Raw genomic sequence first — 15,190 nt, 5'->3', positions numbered from 1 at the left:
ATATCACCCAAAACCATCTCCACGTTCTGGCCTTGTCCCAGGCATGAAGCAGGGTCAAAAGGTCAACATGGTGCACATTTGTTCCTGGACTTTGTGACTCGTTGTGTAATGATGCTATCATGTCTTCCTGCAGCCTGGTTCTACAGGGCTATACTGAGGTTTATTAATACCTTCAGTATGAAAATGTTGAATAAAAAGTGGTAAAGACCCCCAAAAACATATTGTCTAAATACTCTGAGTGATGGGGTCCTTCATGAACACTGAACAGTTTTGGTGATTTTTACATGAGAGATTTCTGTATTTGTGACAGTGCTCAGTCTGATGAAAAAATGTGATTATATATGTTGGGGTGCTTAGTTGTGAGGCCACTGCCACACCTACACAGTCCTAATGAAGCAGATTAGCTAAGTTTTTGAGAGTTAAACTCTACAGAAATCACACCTCAGGATGTTTTTTCTCTGAACTTTAACTTGGTTGTTGCTTATTTAGTCATTAATATTTCATGTTATATAGGAATACTTAAGATTTTAGCTCCCATGTGGAGCATTTAAAGGTTGTTTCATATAATTAGCTTGACTCAAAGTTACCATGACATAATTTTCCTAGTGCCAAGTGCATCTGGAGATTACATATGGCTGGCGATACAACATAGCCGGCCATATGTGCCATTGACCTTTTTGTATCCACACCAACTTTAAAACTGATTACTGGCCTATAGAGATGGACATACAGCCACACCACCTTCTAGCTCAAACAGCGCCTCCCTCCCCACCCCGCCTGCCTCTCTCATAATCAGCTGCATCCTGCTGCCTCTTGGAGGAAGGAATGTGACACAAAATGTAACACACCACACACAAGCTGCCGTGAGACTCATTTCATATACAACAGCAGAGGCTTTGGCATCACACAAAAAAGAAGGATGTTTATTCTTGAATTTATTCGCCTCCATGTACCCATAAATTAATTATGCTTTTATTTTGAAGCATAACCAATAGCATCAGATTTTGTAGGACAATATAAAACTGTATTTCAAGGTAATAGCTTTCCCTTGAAAATATTAGAACATGTATAAACTATATATAAGCTAACTCATAACGCCCTCCCATTTAAAAAAAAAAGACAGAAAACCCCTAATTATGTGCCATCTTCTCCTCCTCTGCTTGTGGCAAACATCAGCAAACAAAAATCTCAAGATAAAGCATTGATGAATGGAGTGTAATTGCTTGTGTGCTTAATTCAAATTGGTTGTATGTTGACAATTTGAGACTATTTAGAGAAACAGCCCACTTCAGATGAGCATTAATCTGATTAAGAGCACAATTTATTTGGGTTTCCCTGCTCAATAGAGAACCCTTCCTGTTCAGCGCGCGGCCTGCCAATGAAGCAGAAGAACCCAACCTCGATGAATGGCCAACAGCTGTGTATATAGAACGAGTACATTTCCTCTCACGGTGAAAAAAAACACCCTGTTTGAGTAAAACATCGAGTCATTACTCACACACCATATACATACATGCAAGTACAGTGTTTTAAATTTGTATGTATTCTGTAATTTCCTAAACTACAGAGAAGGGAATATCATCTTTTCTATATAACTGTTGCATGTAAATGTATTTTTAAAAATCTCTTACTGAATATAGAATGGGTTTATATTATAGCCATCTGGGTGGTAGGTATTGTATTGTATATTTTTAGTTTTCTTAAGTTCTTACTAACATGCCTAATTGAGCTCTTAAGTGGGAGATGCCATTTCAATTTTACTCAAAAAGAGATGGTTTTAGGAGATGAATTTCTGGAGGCAAGGAGCTGCTCGGCTTGTGTGGAAATTTGTGACGCTGATCTTAGTTCAGGCATGGAACATGTCGTAAATTATATCCATACAATTTCCATGTGTAATTTTTTATTTTGTTTTTTACTAGCTGCATCTGTTTCTAACCATGTTCGTCCCATAGAGCATTGTACCTTTTTTGACAATATTTCAATATCCAGCATACATTTTAGCAACTTATTAAATTTATATGCCATTAAAACAGGCTGGTTGTCCAAAGCTAAAAATAAATATTGTCCCGGAAAAAAAAAAGGCAGAATTTTATCGCCACGGATTTCAGGTCGAGAAACGTAAAGCCATAATATTGGCAGTAAAGATGTCTCCTCCAAACTGACAGCTCCCAAACCTCAGTTCATAAACCTGTCTAGCGATTATGTGCATGGCTGAGACACACAGTCTAACTACTTGGCAAGTTCAGCAGTGGAAACAGTTTCTGCATGACTATATTCTCACTGTTGACGGTGCATTTGAGAGCGCTAATGCACAAGTCTAGGTATGGTTTAAACATTTCTATGAAACAACAATCAGATACAGATAATTCCGCCGTTCCTTATTTGGTTTCGCCTTGGATCATGTTTGCTTTCCCATGGCATGCCCTGAGAATGTATTCAATATGCAAAGTAAATGCAAGAATTATATTCAAAGCATAATAAACAGTTTGTGATTGTACTCCCTTTAAACTTAAAACCCAACTCTGCATCCAAGATTCCAAAAAGGCTGCGTCAGTGTAACCATAGTGCTGCAATTTGGATAAACGGTGAAGATGAAAGCCGAATTACGTTTTTACATGCCTTCTAGACTGCTTGCACATTTTTCTAAAAGCACCAATGTCTGGGTGTGTAATTACACACTAAATGCTGTTTTTTTTTTTTTTTAAGGAAGTATGTGTCGCTGCACAAACATTAAACCCGAATGAAAATGAGTATATAGCACAAGGCGCCCAAGATTTAGAGCACCTATTCAGACGCCACTGATTACAACAGTGCTATTAGACTAATCAATGGTCTTTATCATCGGCCCCTCGTCACAAATGTATTATGTCTATGAGTCGTGAGCAGTGATTTTTCCCTTTTCAGATTGTTTCATTAAATCATTTTGAGAGGGCTCAGGGGGTAAATATGTGGTGGAAAGTAACTAAATACATTTACTCAAGTACTGTATTTAACTTGTATGTTACTCAAGCATTTCCATTTTATGCTCGTCATCCTTCTACTCCACTACCTTTAATATACTTTTTATTCTGCTACATTTATTTCACAACTATAGCTACTTTGCAGATTATAAATTTTTGTTCAAAACAGATGATCATTTTATGAAATATGATACATTGCTTAAAGATTAAACTACCCAACAATATATAAAGTAGTAGTAGTTAGAAGTAGCTCCACCTCAACCAACTACAACATTAAAATGCTGCTTACACATTAATGTATCGATAATAATAATCCAATAATATACCAAATAATAGTAAACACTCACAGGGGCCTTTTTCTGCATTACGAGTACTGTTACCTTTTAAAAGTATTTTGCTAATAATACTTATAAACTTTTACTTAAGTGACATTTTCAACGCAGGACTTTTTAAGGAGTAGTTATACTTTTATTTATACTTTTATACTTTTACTTAAGTATAAAAGTATAAAGTATTTATATTTTATATATTTATACTTTTACTTAAGGAAAGGATCTGAGTACTTCCTCTACCACTTCGTGAAACTATCGACGATTTCAATAAAAAAAAGAATGACCGGAGAAGTCAGAATAAATAAACAGCACTTTGTGTGGAAGACGTTTGTTTTGGATTCTTTTCTTTCACGTTAATCATGTCTGACCCCTCAGATTTATCTTGTGACCTCTTTCGGGGTCCAGACCAACAGGTTGGGAACCTCTGTGTTGTTACTATGCTAGAAGATTGCCCCTTTCGTAACTGTGTAAATACATGAATAAATAAATAAAGTGTGCAAACAGCAATTCCAGAAACTTCAGCATTCAATTTGTCATGAAAAGAAAGAGAACATGACTGTTTTTTAAGCATCATTATTTTACCAGTATTTCATAAGGAGTGTGAAGCCATTTGACCTCTGTGAGGGAGTGCTGGGTGTCATCACAGTTGGTTTGAGGGCGTTGAGCATCTCTCCAGTGTCAGGGAGACAGAGAAAAGACACGGGGTGTGATTTGTTAAATGCAGGACACCCCCTTGTATTGTTTCGGCAACATGGGGGGACATCTGGCACTGGCAATACAGCCCAGTGTTGAGGTCTCCATCCTCTTTCTCGAGCAGTGAGCTGTGCAGCATTGAGGCACTGCCTGCACATTCTCATGCTAATACCCAAAAGGAAGGAGCAGATGTGAAACATTTGGTTCTGTTCTTGTTCACTTGTAAAGAAATAATGTGCCCGTTATCATTATTTCACTTTTTTGTTCTTCTGTGTGTCATAAAAAAGAGTTCATGGTGGAGGCCATCTTCTTTGGTGGCCTGACTTTAGCTGCAAGTGGCTGCTGTCAGTGACGGAGAAATGGTCTCGAGAAATATTTTTGACATCTCAAAACATGCTGCTATACAGTGGAAACATTTGGGCACAATGCACTAAACAAACATGTCTTTAAAATTACCCCTGCAGCATGGCAGCAGCTTCTGTCTGTTCTGTTTGTTTGTACACAGTGGTGGTGGTGGTGTGTGTGTGTGTGTGTGTGTGGTTTTTAGCATGTCTTAGCATGTATGATTTTTAGCATTCATTTTATGTATTGTGTGTTGTATGAATTTCAGTGTACTTATACTGTACATGTTCATTATTGTGCACAGGTCTTAACTGAAAAAGAGATGTTGATCTCAAGAATACCATTTAAATAATGAATTAAATAAATTAAATAAGTGTATTGAAATGTGCATATTTGCCTGTTTGTATCATGTCTCTTTGTACATTATTGTAGTGTGTATTTTAGTGTGCCTATGCAGCATTTTTTCCACTTCACAGATAATTACAAATGTATTTTGAACATTAAATTCCCTCAAATTTGGCTGAGATGTTCTATGTCAGCGTCCCCTCCCACCTGGAATATCATTGGTTTCTGTCTGCTTCTCTCTTCATCTCATTGGCCAGGGAGGTGCCTGTCAAGCAACCTGTCATGTGAGACAAGTTTACAACTCTCCACACGTGCGGCTGGTACATCGGGGCTAGTGGTGGCATCCTACACACTGAGCAAGCATAGAAGAGACTTTCTTACCTGAGTGCATGAGTCGTTGTACACTGTCCAGAAGCACCTGTGGGCTGTTGTTTGGCTATTTTCGGTCAGTTTGGGCTTTCTCACCTGTGTGCAGCAGGTATCATTTGGCACTTATATTTGGAGGAGGCAGAGGTGTTATCCACAGCAGACTGTGGATGCAGACTCACTCCTCGGTTTCTTAATGGCAAGAAGACACAATAATGTGTGCCTAGCATGGCTGTGGCTCCTGTACCGACCACCCAGGGACCGGTATGGCTTTTAGCCGCATCAGTAAACTGGACCCCCCGTCCCGAGGCATCTTCAGGAAAGCGGCGGTCATGCTGTGCTCCCTCCTCAGCTCTCTCTTCCTCCTGCACTGCCTCACCGACCGCTGCAGCACCACCTCGCCCTCACCGGTCAAAGCGTCCTCCAGCCGGGCTGCGGTGCTCTTCGAGGACTTGAGGTCGCAGAGGACTAAAAGACTGGTGTACGAATGGACCGCCGGGTCGGAGCTGACGGGCTACGGGTCCGCCAGGCGCTCCTCACGGGTCCTCGCGGATGAGCGCGCGGGGCAGGTTTTGGAGATGCCCGAGGAGTCTCTCATGTTGCCGCCTCCGGATTTAGTTGCTTCCAGGAAAGTGTCGCCGAGGTTTGCAGGTAAACTCAGTCCGCTAGGGGAGGGGAGCAAGAAGCTGCCGCAGGCTCTCATCATCGGGGTGAAGAAAGGAGGGACCCGGGCTCTGCTGGAGTTTCTCCGGGTCCACCCAGACATCAGAGCCGTGGGTGCGGAGCCGCACTTCTTCGACCGAAACTATGAGAACGGACTGGAGTGGTACAGGTGAATATTTGAAAATGATTTATGTATGGAAGAAAAACCTACCGAAACTCATTATTTAAACACTTTTTAGCCCAACATAAATCTTAAGCATACATTTATATTCATACTATCAAACTGAGGTAAGAGGCAATGATATTAGAATACATTCATTACTGTCCTTTTTAAATCTAGGCTTAACTTCTGTATATTGTTATTAGTCATTCAATTGCCATGATGATAGATTGTGTTTATCCAACTTTTTATTTAGCCTACTACTACATCATTGATAAAGATTAGTCTGCATCACCCATAAATCTTTATTTAACATCTCAACTTTTAGAGAAGTAGCCTAATTACTGCTGGATGAAGCACTGTGGACAGCCTGTTGATTTATTACGCTACATTAGGCCTGCTTTCATTAGATGTTATCAGGCTGCTCATTTTGTTGCACATTTTAGGGTTGACTGCCTTTAAGTTGTTTTGGTCAGGGCCATAGTGGAATCACGTTCACAGCTTGATTAGGCTGGGAAATAGGACAAGGATAAATCATAAGTATTTCAAATTTTAACAAGTTGCAATTTACATTTTCTCTGTTGAAGCATTAATGCTTTATATAACTATACTGCTTGTGAAATTTCAAATATGTTTCTGCACTGATTTTTTTAATTAAATTTAACTTTATTTATTTCAGGTTTAGCACTAAACAACATTGTAATAAGCCTGTTTTCAGTAAACAGACATTTTCACTTTCTACATAACTTTTTCAGAAGTTTTGATACAACTTATTTTCTGTAACCTGTTTGTTCCATTAAACTAAGGACCTTAATCATACTTGCTGTTATTATTAACATAATGTATGTACAATTGTCCCGCTGCAAATCTTAAACACTTTTCTTGTAAGTTACAGAAAGCCTTAATGGATAATCTAATCTAAATAGTAAAACAGGGTTTTCTTTTCTAAAAAGCCAAACTTAATGCTTAGATGTGCCGACTAAGAAAGTGCAAAACACTCAATTAACAAAAGTTGAAATAAGAATATTTTACTGCAGATTAATTACAACAGTATAGATTTTTAACAGTGTTTTATGATATCAAGAGTAAATTCTACTGAAATGATAATTCAGTACATAAAACCTTTTGTATCGCTTCGAAAAGTATGTTTTGTTTTGTTTTTTAACAAACTTTGAAGGTAAAAAACACGTTTACAGGCTTGTCGATCCTTTATTCCAAAGAGGCCGTTTCAGTCTGAAATTGCTTTTATAGAGTTTCAGTCTTGCCTGACAAAAGTGAATCTTTAGAGAAACTCTGATCCCACATAAACACACATTTACTCTCCTTCAATAGCTTCCTTTCCTTATGGAGGAGTTTGTTGCGTTGTCCTCGCTCAAGTCGAATTTGTGATTGATTTCATCTGTCACTGCGAGTGTGTGTGAGTGAGTGTTGTGTGTTCACATTTCCACAGGCCTGTGGGGAATAATGGCTCTCCCTCTCAGTGGTTCTCTGTCTAATGGGGCATTGCCGACATTGCAGCTCTGTTATTAAGAAGGATTAGGGCCATAATGAAAGGTTACCTGAGTGTCTCAGGAGGTATAATTCACCTTTTGATTGAGTTAACACTACACGCAGCACCCTCTAAAAGCCTGGAGACAAAACTTTTACTCTCCCTCACCGACAACTCCCTCCAGAGCCTTCTCGCTCACCCCCTCTCCTCCCCCCAAACACTCTGGCTCTCTCCCATCTCCCACTCACACACCTCCCTCTTTGTGCCTCTCTGAGAGTGAACATTCTCTTTTCGCCATCACTCTTTCACACCCTTCTGTTTACCTATTCATCCATTGTGGGGTTTTATATCCATGAGGGTCCCATCTATCCCGAGGAGTTGCCAAGATTCTCTGGAATTTGGACCGTGCCTCCAAGGACAGACCTTAGTGCCGGTTCCCCTTAATGCCGTCCATTTAAAACAGAAGAACCCTTGAATTGAAAAGAGGAATAAATAACTGTTACAACAGCGTGGCCCACTCTGCAGGAGTTCATCTTGTCAGCTTTCCTCGACAACGTCTGAGAGTCTTCCCGTTGATAGCTTTTGTGTTTTTGTGGAAGCTTTTGATTGAGTCGCATTCATTTGAAGTTGTTGGCTTGAGGTCATAGAGGTGTTTTTCTGCACTTCAAAAGTGCTTGTTGAAACCAGGAAATCCTTCTAATTGTTTCGCTAAACTTAACCGGCCCCTCGTCAAAATCGCCACAATCTTGTTGCCTCTGAGCCACAGTTACTGTACTGATGGTTTTAAGATTTCAAGGCTGCAAGAATGTTTAAAACTCCGCTGACATGTGACAATTTGAAAGCTAATGTGTCAAGGTTGAGGAACAAACTCCCAAAATATTAAACGCAGCTCCACACATGTCCAGTACATGTTGAATACTGTCCTTTAAAATAAAAAAACAATGCACAGAACAAGGCCAGATTTTCTGTGACTAATCACCGTGTCCAATTTGCTTGAATTATATGATTCCTTTCATTAGGAACAGTGAATACTTAAAATATAGAGGCTTCCGTCTCAGGAGACTCTTTGTTTATTGTGAAGGCCGATATGTGTCCTCAGCTTGAATCACTCGTCTCTGTCCCTATGGGAATGTGTGGAACATACTTTAACACCTCTAAGCTCTTAATGTGGTGTGGCAACATCTCCAGCCTCCTTTTCCAGCTTTCTCAGAATTATACATGTCTGGCATGTTATGGGAATTTCCATCAACTGCCCTAAAAAGTCAGTCGCACACCCAAATCTATGATGCAAAAATCTTTAATTTATAGAGAAGGATAAAAGTTGCCGTTTTGACAGCACGGCTGTCACAGCATGAATCATTGGTAGCTTTAAACTTTTAACTTTTATGTGTTCAAAGACTAAAATTCTCTGACCATCTGCATTTATTCAAATCTTGGTACAGACTTTATATATTTATTTTTTTACATTTCAGTGAGTTTTTTGTGGGGTGTTGTTCTTTCAACTAAAAACATAATTTAAACTTTCTGAATAAAATGTCACTCTTGCTTTTCGTGCACTTTTTGTCCGGAGACTTTCAGTGAATTCAGGCCTTTTGTTAAACAGGAAACCAACACCTGGCCCAATCGCCCAGTCAGTCAGTGTTACATTATACTACTCATTTCTCAGCGGTGTATCCGTATAATCACATACAACATGTTAGGCTTTTGTTGTGGAAATGGACACTCGGAGTGAACAAGGAGGTCAAGCACAAACACTGTGTACTGAAGCAGAGGTCCATGCTACAGAGTAGTCAGTATTATGTTTTTGACCTACTTGGGTTACTGAATGCCCAGCTTTCACCTGTCTAGACCCAGCTGCAGTTCCTGTTTGATGTCTGCAGACCGGTTGGATTAGCCTTCACCAGATCCCTTAATGGGTTAATTACCCTTCATAAAAACATGTGTGACCCATTAAACACAAGGGCAATGTGCCACCAACTCCGCCACACGCATATTTATCTAGATACAAACAAACACAACGTGTTCAGTGCGGGAATACACGTTCTTTCTTCTTCTTTTATGCACATATACATGCAGACAAACACACAACCAGGATTTCCGTCTGCCTTACAGTCCTCTCAGCTTAGAAAGGCCTTAAACTGACATTTGAAAAACAAATACATATCCAGGAAATAAAATGGTGTATGGCAGCTTATGTATCAGCAAATCTTTTGTGTGGAGTTGATCAGAGTCAGTGTATCCCCCTTCAGCTTCTCCTTAAATGTTTTTCTGCATGTATGCAATACTTAAAACCATGAGAAAGCAAATGAAAAGAGTACACTCAGCTAGAAAATCACATTAAATTAGGGGTTTCCCTCTTCATAAAACTGGCCTTATTTGAAAGGACATTCTGTAATGGTAATAAAATAAGGTCTTAATCATAAAAGCAGTGACCCAGTGGGGATTTGTGTTAGAAAGCGGCAATGTTGATCTGATCTGTATTTCTGTGCCGTACTGTGGTCTGTGAGGCAAGGCAGCTTCAGATGTGAATATACACAGAACAAGATTTTTTTTCTGTTATTCAAATACAGATCAAGATCCAGATGTAAATGTAAATGTGTGGAATAATAATATGTGCCCCGTCTGTGTTTAAATTCCATGAATGCTAGCTTCTTCTTTTTTTCTTCATTAGTGATTAGCACGTTTTCCTACATTAGGACAGTTGGGTTTGTTGACACAACTCTATTAAGGAAATACCAAAAAAACCTTAAAGAAAATAAAGTCACATTTGTCAAGTGCTGACAGTGAAAAGCGGTTGAATTCCCAGCATTTGAAATGAGGCGAACCTCCAAGTTTCTCATATGTTGGCTGTGTTTAGAGTGGGTGTCAATTAATTGGGTGGCAGAGTTTAAACTCTGGCCTTGTTTGCTGCTGCCTGACATTTCACTAGTCATTCTGAGTGTGGAGAGGTTTTGAGGACCAGTGGAAAGCATGACACAACTCCAAATGGGAGAGGCTAGATGTTGAATAGTGAAGACATTATTGAAGACCTCTTCAATTGTGTCTTATAGGACAGTAAAGTTGTTGTAGCAGTCGCTCTAACACTGCCAGTCCTATATATCTCTAAACTAGGGCTGTACCCGACTCAGAATTTTATCAATTGAATCGGATTTGGCTGTTCAATACGAATATTCGACCATTTGTTTCTTTTTCTTTCATATAGACTATCAAGCAACACTTTATTGAACTGCCAGATTTTTAAACGGGGTTCGGCAGGAAGTTCTGAGGGGTCTCTGACTGATGATTTGAATCTTCGACTTTCAGAGGACGGCCCTACTCTAAACCCCAAGTTCCTATGATTGAACCGAGTCACAAACACATTGGAAATTGCCTGAAAACTGTGCAACATACAAAACAAGCTGTTACATGCACGTGTATATTGTTTTTTGTGTGGCTGCACTAGGTTGCCATGACAAAACCACACACCAGCTGGAACAAGAGGCCAGATTTAACAGAGACCCTTGTGTGTAAATGTGTGTAGACTATGTGTCCACATTTATGTGAGCATGAAAACTGTAAGCACCTCCAGTGTACTTTTGGCACTGGCTGCTGTCCTGGATGTAACCCGGCCAGGAATACAGGAATGACATGTTCCTCAGAGTTTTAAATACAATTGAGTTGAAAATAGTTTGATGTTCACCACCCGCTCCCTTTGCACCACACTGTATACCAACTCTAAAATACTCACTTGCCTATCTGGATTTATATAACCACATCAGCCAAAATATGAGGAACATCATTTTTCTGCTGTTGTTATGTGTGTGCAAACCCTTAAAAGTATCTCCGTGGCCTCTTTAGTGAGGAAAGGAACCATTTGTTTTAGCATTTCTCCAAGGCACAGTCAAGATGTTTAAAACAGATTTAACCCATTTCCTCTAATTGATCCCTTGATTGATTTAGTCTGTTTTGATACTACATTGGAAAATACTAAGCAGAAATGAAACATTCTTAAAAGGTCCCTAGAAGTGCCTGTGGATGGTAATTTTCTAATGTAGTTTCATCATGAAACAGGATGTTGGAATGGAACTTATTTTAATATAATGGGAGGAGATTCCCAGTATATAAAACCTGCACAAAAGAGAAGGGTGGAATTTCATTATAAAAGTTAACTAAAATGCATGTCATTAAATGATAATTAAATAGTATACCCAGTGATATAAAAAAGCATTTTAACAGAGTTTTTTTTTGTTTGTTTTTTTACAGAATTAGGTATTAAGTGGCTAATTTTTTCAGGAGCACAACTACATCTGCTAACATGGGAGCAGGTTTGCGGATGGCAGGTGGAGTAGAGAGGACTGGCAGAGGTGGGTGGAGGGGTCATGGTAGGGGCTGTAGAGGGCACACACACAGCGGACGTAACGTGATCACCAGAGACCTCCTGAGCATGAGCTCTGAGCTGCCTTTGGATTGTGAAAGTGATTATCGGGGAGTATAATTGTAAAACTGGGACGCTCACCTCCTGCTGAAGGCATGCAACCCACCCATGACTGTAGTCCCCCCTCCTTGCCAACTCCTTGACCTCCGCCACCCCCACCGACATCTTTGCATGCCCTTAGCAGCTGACCCTAGGAGGCCCCATGTAGGGGAGGTAGATAGAAGCAAGGGGACTATCCAAAGTAGAGCCTGTCAGCAGCTGCCCTCTGGCATCCTGGGAATCTACCCCCCGATGGGTGAGTGAGGACAGGCAGCAGGTGCAGGGTGCTCTGCAGACACCACCTGGATCTCCACCAAACGCTCACACCTGATGTATTCACCTGACACACCTAAAATAAGAGCGGTTTGTTGAATTCTCGAAACCTAGCAAGATGAAGGACGCTAACTGGTTACTCATACAGATATTTCAGGCCTCAGGAATCAGGAACTCCAGGAGCTTTGGAACATGTGCAAAAAGGGAGTGTGATTGCTGCCGCAGAATGTGCCACCCTCAGAGTTCACAATGTCAGCAGATGGTACTGTAACATTAAGATCAGGTTACATTGTTTCTAGGATTCTGTTGTTTATTCACATTTGGGTTTCTGTGTACACTAGTCAGCAACCTGTTTGACCCCGTCGTATCTCGGGCCCATTCAGCTTAGCAGCTGTTGGTCTTTTTATGAGGTATTAGCCCATATATTATGAAACATTTATTCAGGGATTCATATTTCAAAAGGAGTACTTGAGGTCACTTTTTTATTGTGCTTGACTGTACAAAATACATTGCTCTGTAAAGCTACGATGCACTGTAATCGTTTCTATCGTCTTATCATTTCCGAAGTTGAGATGTTTGACTTTTTCAAGACATTAGTTTTAGGTCTGCAGCTCGGTGTTCTATTTTCAGGTGATATACCTGAGGCCCTTTACTGGTTTAGTGGTTTTCAAGCAATGCCCATGAATGTCAGTGATGTTTATTTTCCTTGAACTCCACGAAAACCTGCCAGGTAATGTTTTCTAACATCACAGCAGTTCTGCCTTCAGGCACTTTACAAGCAAAAAAAGAAAGAATCATGTTTGCAATTTTCTTCCTGTACTATATTTCTGTTCCTCTATGTTTTAGTTTGTTCTTCTTGGCAGTCCAAGGTTGATGGAAGTTAAGTGTTATCCTTCCACAAACAAAGAGAGACTGTAACCCTATCATTTGGCACTGGAGAGTCAAGGGGCTTTAGACTACACTGTTTCAGCTCTCTTCATAGAAGCGAACCAAACAAACCGCAAAACAACCTCCAGAATTCATGCATATCATGACTTTCAGAGGATTTGCCAGAGTGCTTTAGGATTTCAGAAACGTGCAGCCAAACCCATGTTATTTAGGCTCGGAAGGACTTGGTAAATGATGTATGGATGGAGCATGTACGCGTTACAGCCCTCAGTAGTGCGGATTGGCAGGGTAAGCCAATGCCTCAGTGTGATGGATCTCTCTTTCCCATCTCAGAGGCAACAGCTTTATCACAGGACAGGGAGCCCTCCATATTTTCCACCAGAGAGAAAAAGACAGAGACAGACAGAAAAAGAGGGAGAACCAGAGCTATGGAAAGCCTGGGAACCAATAAAAAGAAGGAAGCCCTCTCCTCTTGGGTCCTCCATTTTCCGTTCCAACCATAGTGTTTTCTTTAAAATACTTTTGCCACATATTCATTTTTTTCTGACACACATCTCTGTCCTGTATTTCAATTCACTGTAATTTAAAAAAAAAACATTTAAGTGTTTACTACTCAAGAAAGTTGGAGGTTCATCTTTCCAGCCCTTTACTTCCGTTCACTCAGCATGAAAGTCTTTTACTCTTTTCAAGGGTCTTTTTTAGGCTTACTTGCCAAACATGGGATTGTTTCCTTCTCTGCTTAAAGGCATGGACTCTGACACACTTGCCATGCGTGCTATCTGCAGCTGCCTGTGTGGTGATAGGATGGCACCAATCATCCTTTTTGTCTAGCTCCATCAGGGCATGGCCAGTGCCAGTCGCCTTGGCAGAGTTGGAACTACAGACATGGGCAGTCTATGCCAGACGGCACCTCAGGCACAACCTCTATTTGACTGCCCAACCTCTGTCTCCATGCAAAACACAGAATTATACTGTAGCTAAGCTTGAGTGTGTGTGTGTGTGTGTGTGTGTGTGTGTGTGTGTGTGTGTGTGTGTGGTTCTTGGAGACCATCTGAAATGAGGGATTGGCATTTTTTTGGCATGGCCGACAAAGAGGCCAACATATTATTTCCTTCAGATGTTATTTTCAAGCTTTCAGCACTTCTACATCCAGTGTATTCTCTATACTCCTGCTAGATGACGAACAAAGAGTCGCATGGTAGTGATGAGGGAAATAAAACCTGCTGAAGATTGGGGTTTGGCAGTACTATACACCATGACCAGAAATCCTGCACAATTTTTAAAATAGCTAATAATGGAGGTGGTGAATGGAGAGAGAATGACAGAGTGGCATTTAATCTGCCTTGAGAGCTATTTTATTCAAACAGAAGCGCTGCAGATCCATTGCATGTGCGGTTTTGAAAAGCTACCTGGTTCCTCAAGTAGAAATCCAGCTGTTCAAACAAATGCTTTGTATAAAGTAAGTCTATTGTATTTAAATGTGAAAGGTTGCATAGCATAAAAGAACCATTCACAGTACACTATAGCTGGATTTCGCTTTACAAATTATCAATTAATATTTATCACAAATATTCTATGAGTGAGAGTGCAGATTTACCCTCTCTTTCATAGTAATAGCCAAACAAGAGTCGTTACAGTCCCAGCTGCTTTATTTTTAATTTATTTAAAAAGATGGTGCACAGCTTTTACTAACTACCCCCGAATGTTAGGCTGCTTGATTAAAGAGTTTGCCACCCCAGACCCGTTTATTGATAGATGGAGTGCAACAGCACAGCCTGCGTCTTTTTACATAAAGATGGAAGAGGGTGATAAAGTGTCTGTGTAGTGCACAGGCCGTGATTGATATGCCCACGGAGGAGTGCAAGGATGCCACCCATTAATTCAATTAATCTTAACCTGAACACTAGTAATTGCTACTGTAACTAGGTCTGACTGTACATTAGACAGGAGGGAGATTACTGTCAAAGGAACATGTCCAGCTAATAGAAGTAGGAAGGAAGATCCTCAGTGCTCTGGAGTTGCACAAATAGGCTTCCTTTTTTTATTATTATGCTTTCTCCTAAAGATGAGGATTTGCATGTTAATAAGAGCAGCAGGGAACAGATTTCCTCAGTTATGACTAGTATGAGAGAAGAATCATACAGGGTAAATTAGGGATGCAAAAACTGGGAGAAGCTTTCACTGCGGTTCAGAAGACACATTCGCACAATAAAGTGATATAATCAT

At 40.2% G+C, this 15,190-nt stretch overlaps 1 protein-coding gene and 1 long non-coding RNA gene across 2 annotated transcripts in view; one reads left to right on the top strand and one right to left on the bottom strand.

Annotated features, from left to right (window-relative positions):
- The window catches only part of LOC122867861, a 39,316-nt gene extending 34,135 nt beyond the window's left edge, over positions 1–5,181 (bottom strand). The window contains exon 1 of the long non-coding RNA XR_006376010.1: positions 5,054–5,181. This is a non-coding gene — a long non-coding RNA (uncharacterized LOC122867861). The remainder of the gene's footprint in view (positions 1–5,053) is intronic.
- LOC122867860 (heparan sulfate glucosamine 3-O-sulfotransferase 3A1-like) overlaps positions 4,989–15,190 on the top strand; it is a 31,870-nt gene continuing 21,668 nt past the window's right edge. The window contains exon 1 of the mRNA XM_044179215.1: positions 4,989–5,870. Coding sequence (XP_044035150.1) covers positions 5,305–5,870 — 566 coding nt within the window. The 5' untranslated portion in view covers positions 4,989–5,304. The remainder of the gene's footprint in view (positions 5,871–15,190) is intronic.

Source organism: Siniperca chuatsi, linkage group LG20, assembly GCF_020085105.1.
Source record: "Siniperca chuatsi isolate FFG_IHB_CAS linkage group LG20, ASM2008510v1, whole genome shotgun sequence".
Taxonomy (NCBI): Eukaryota; Metazoa; Chordata; class Actinopteri; order Centrarchiformes; family Sinipercidae; genus Siniperca; species Siniperca chuatsi.
The sequence above is the reverse complement of the archived record's forward strand: the minus strand, read 5'-3'. Positions and strand labels throughout refer to the sequence as shown.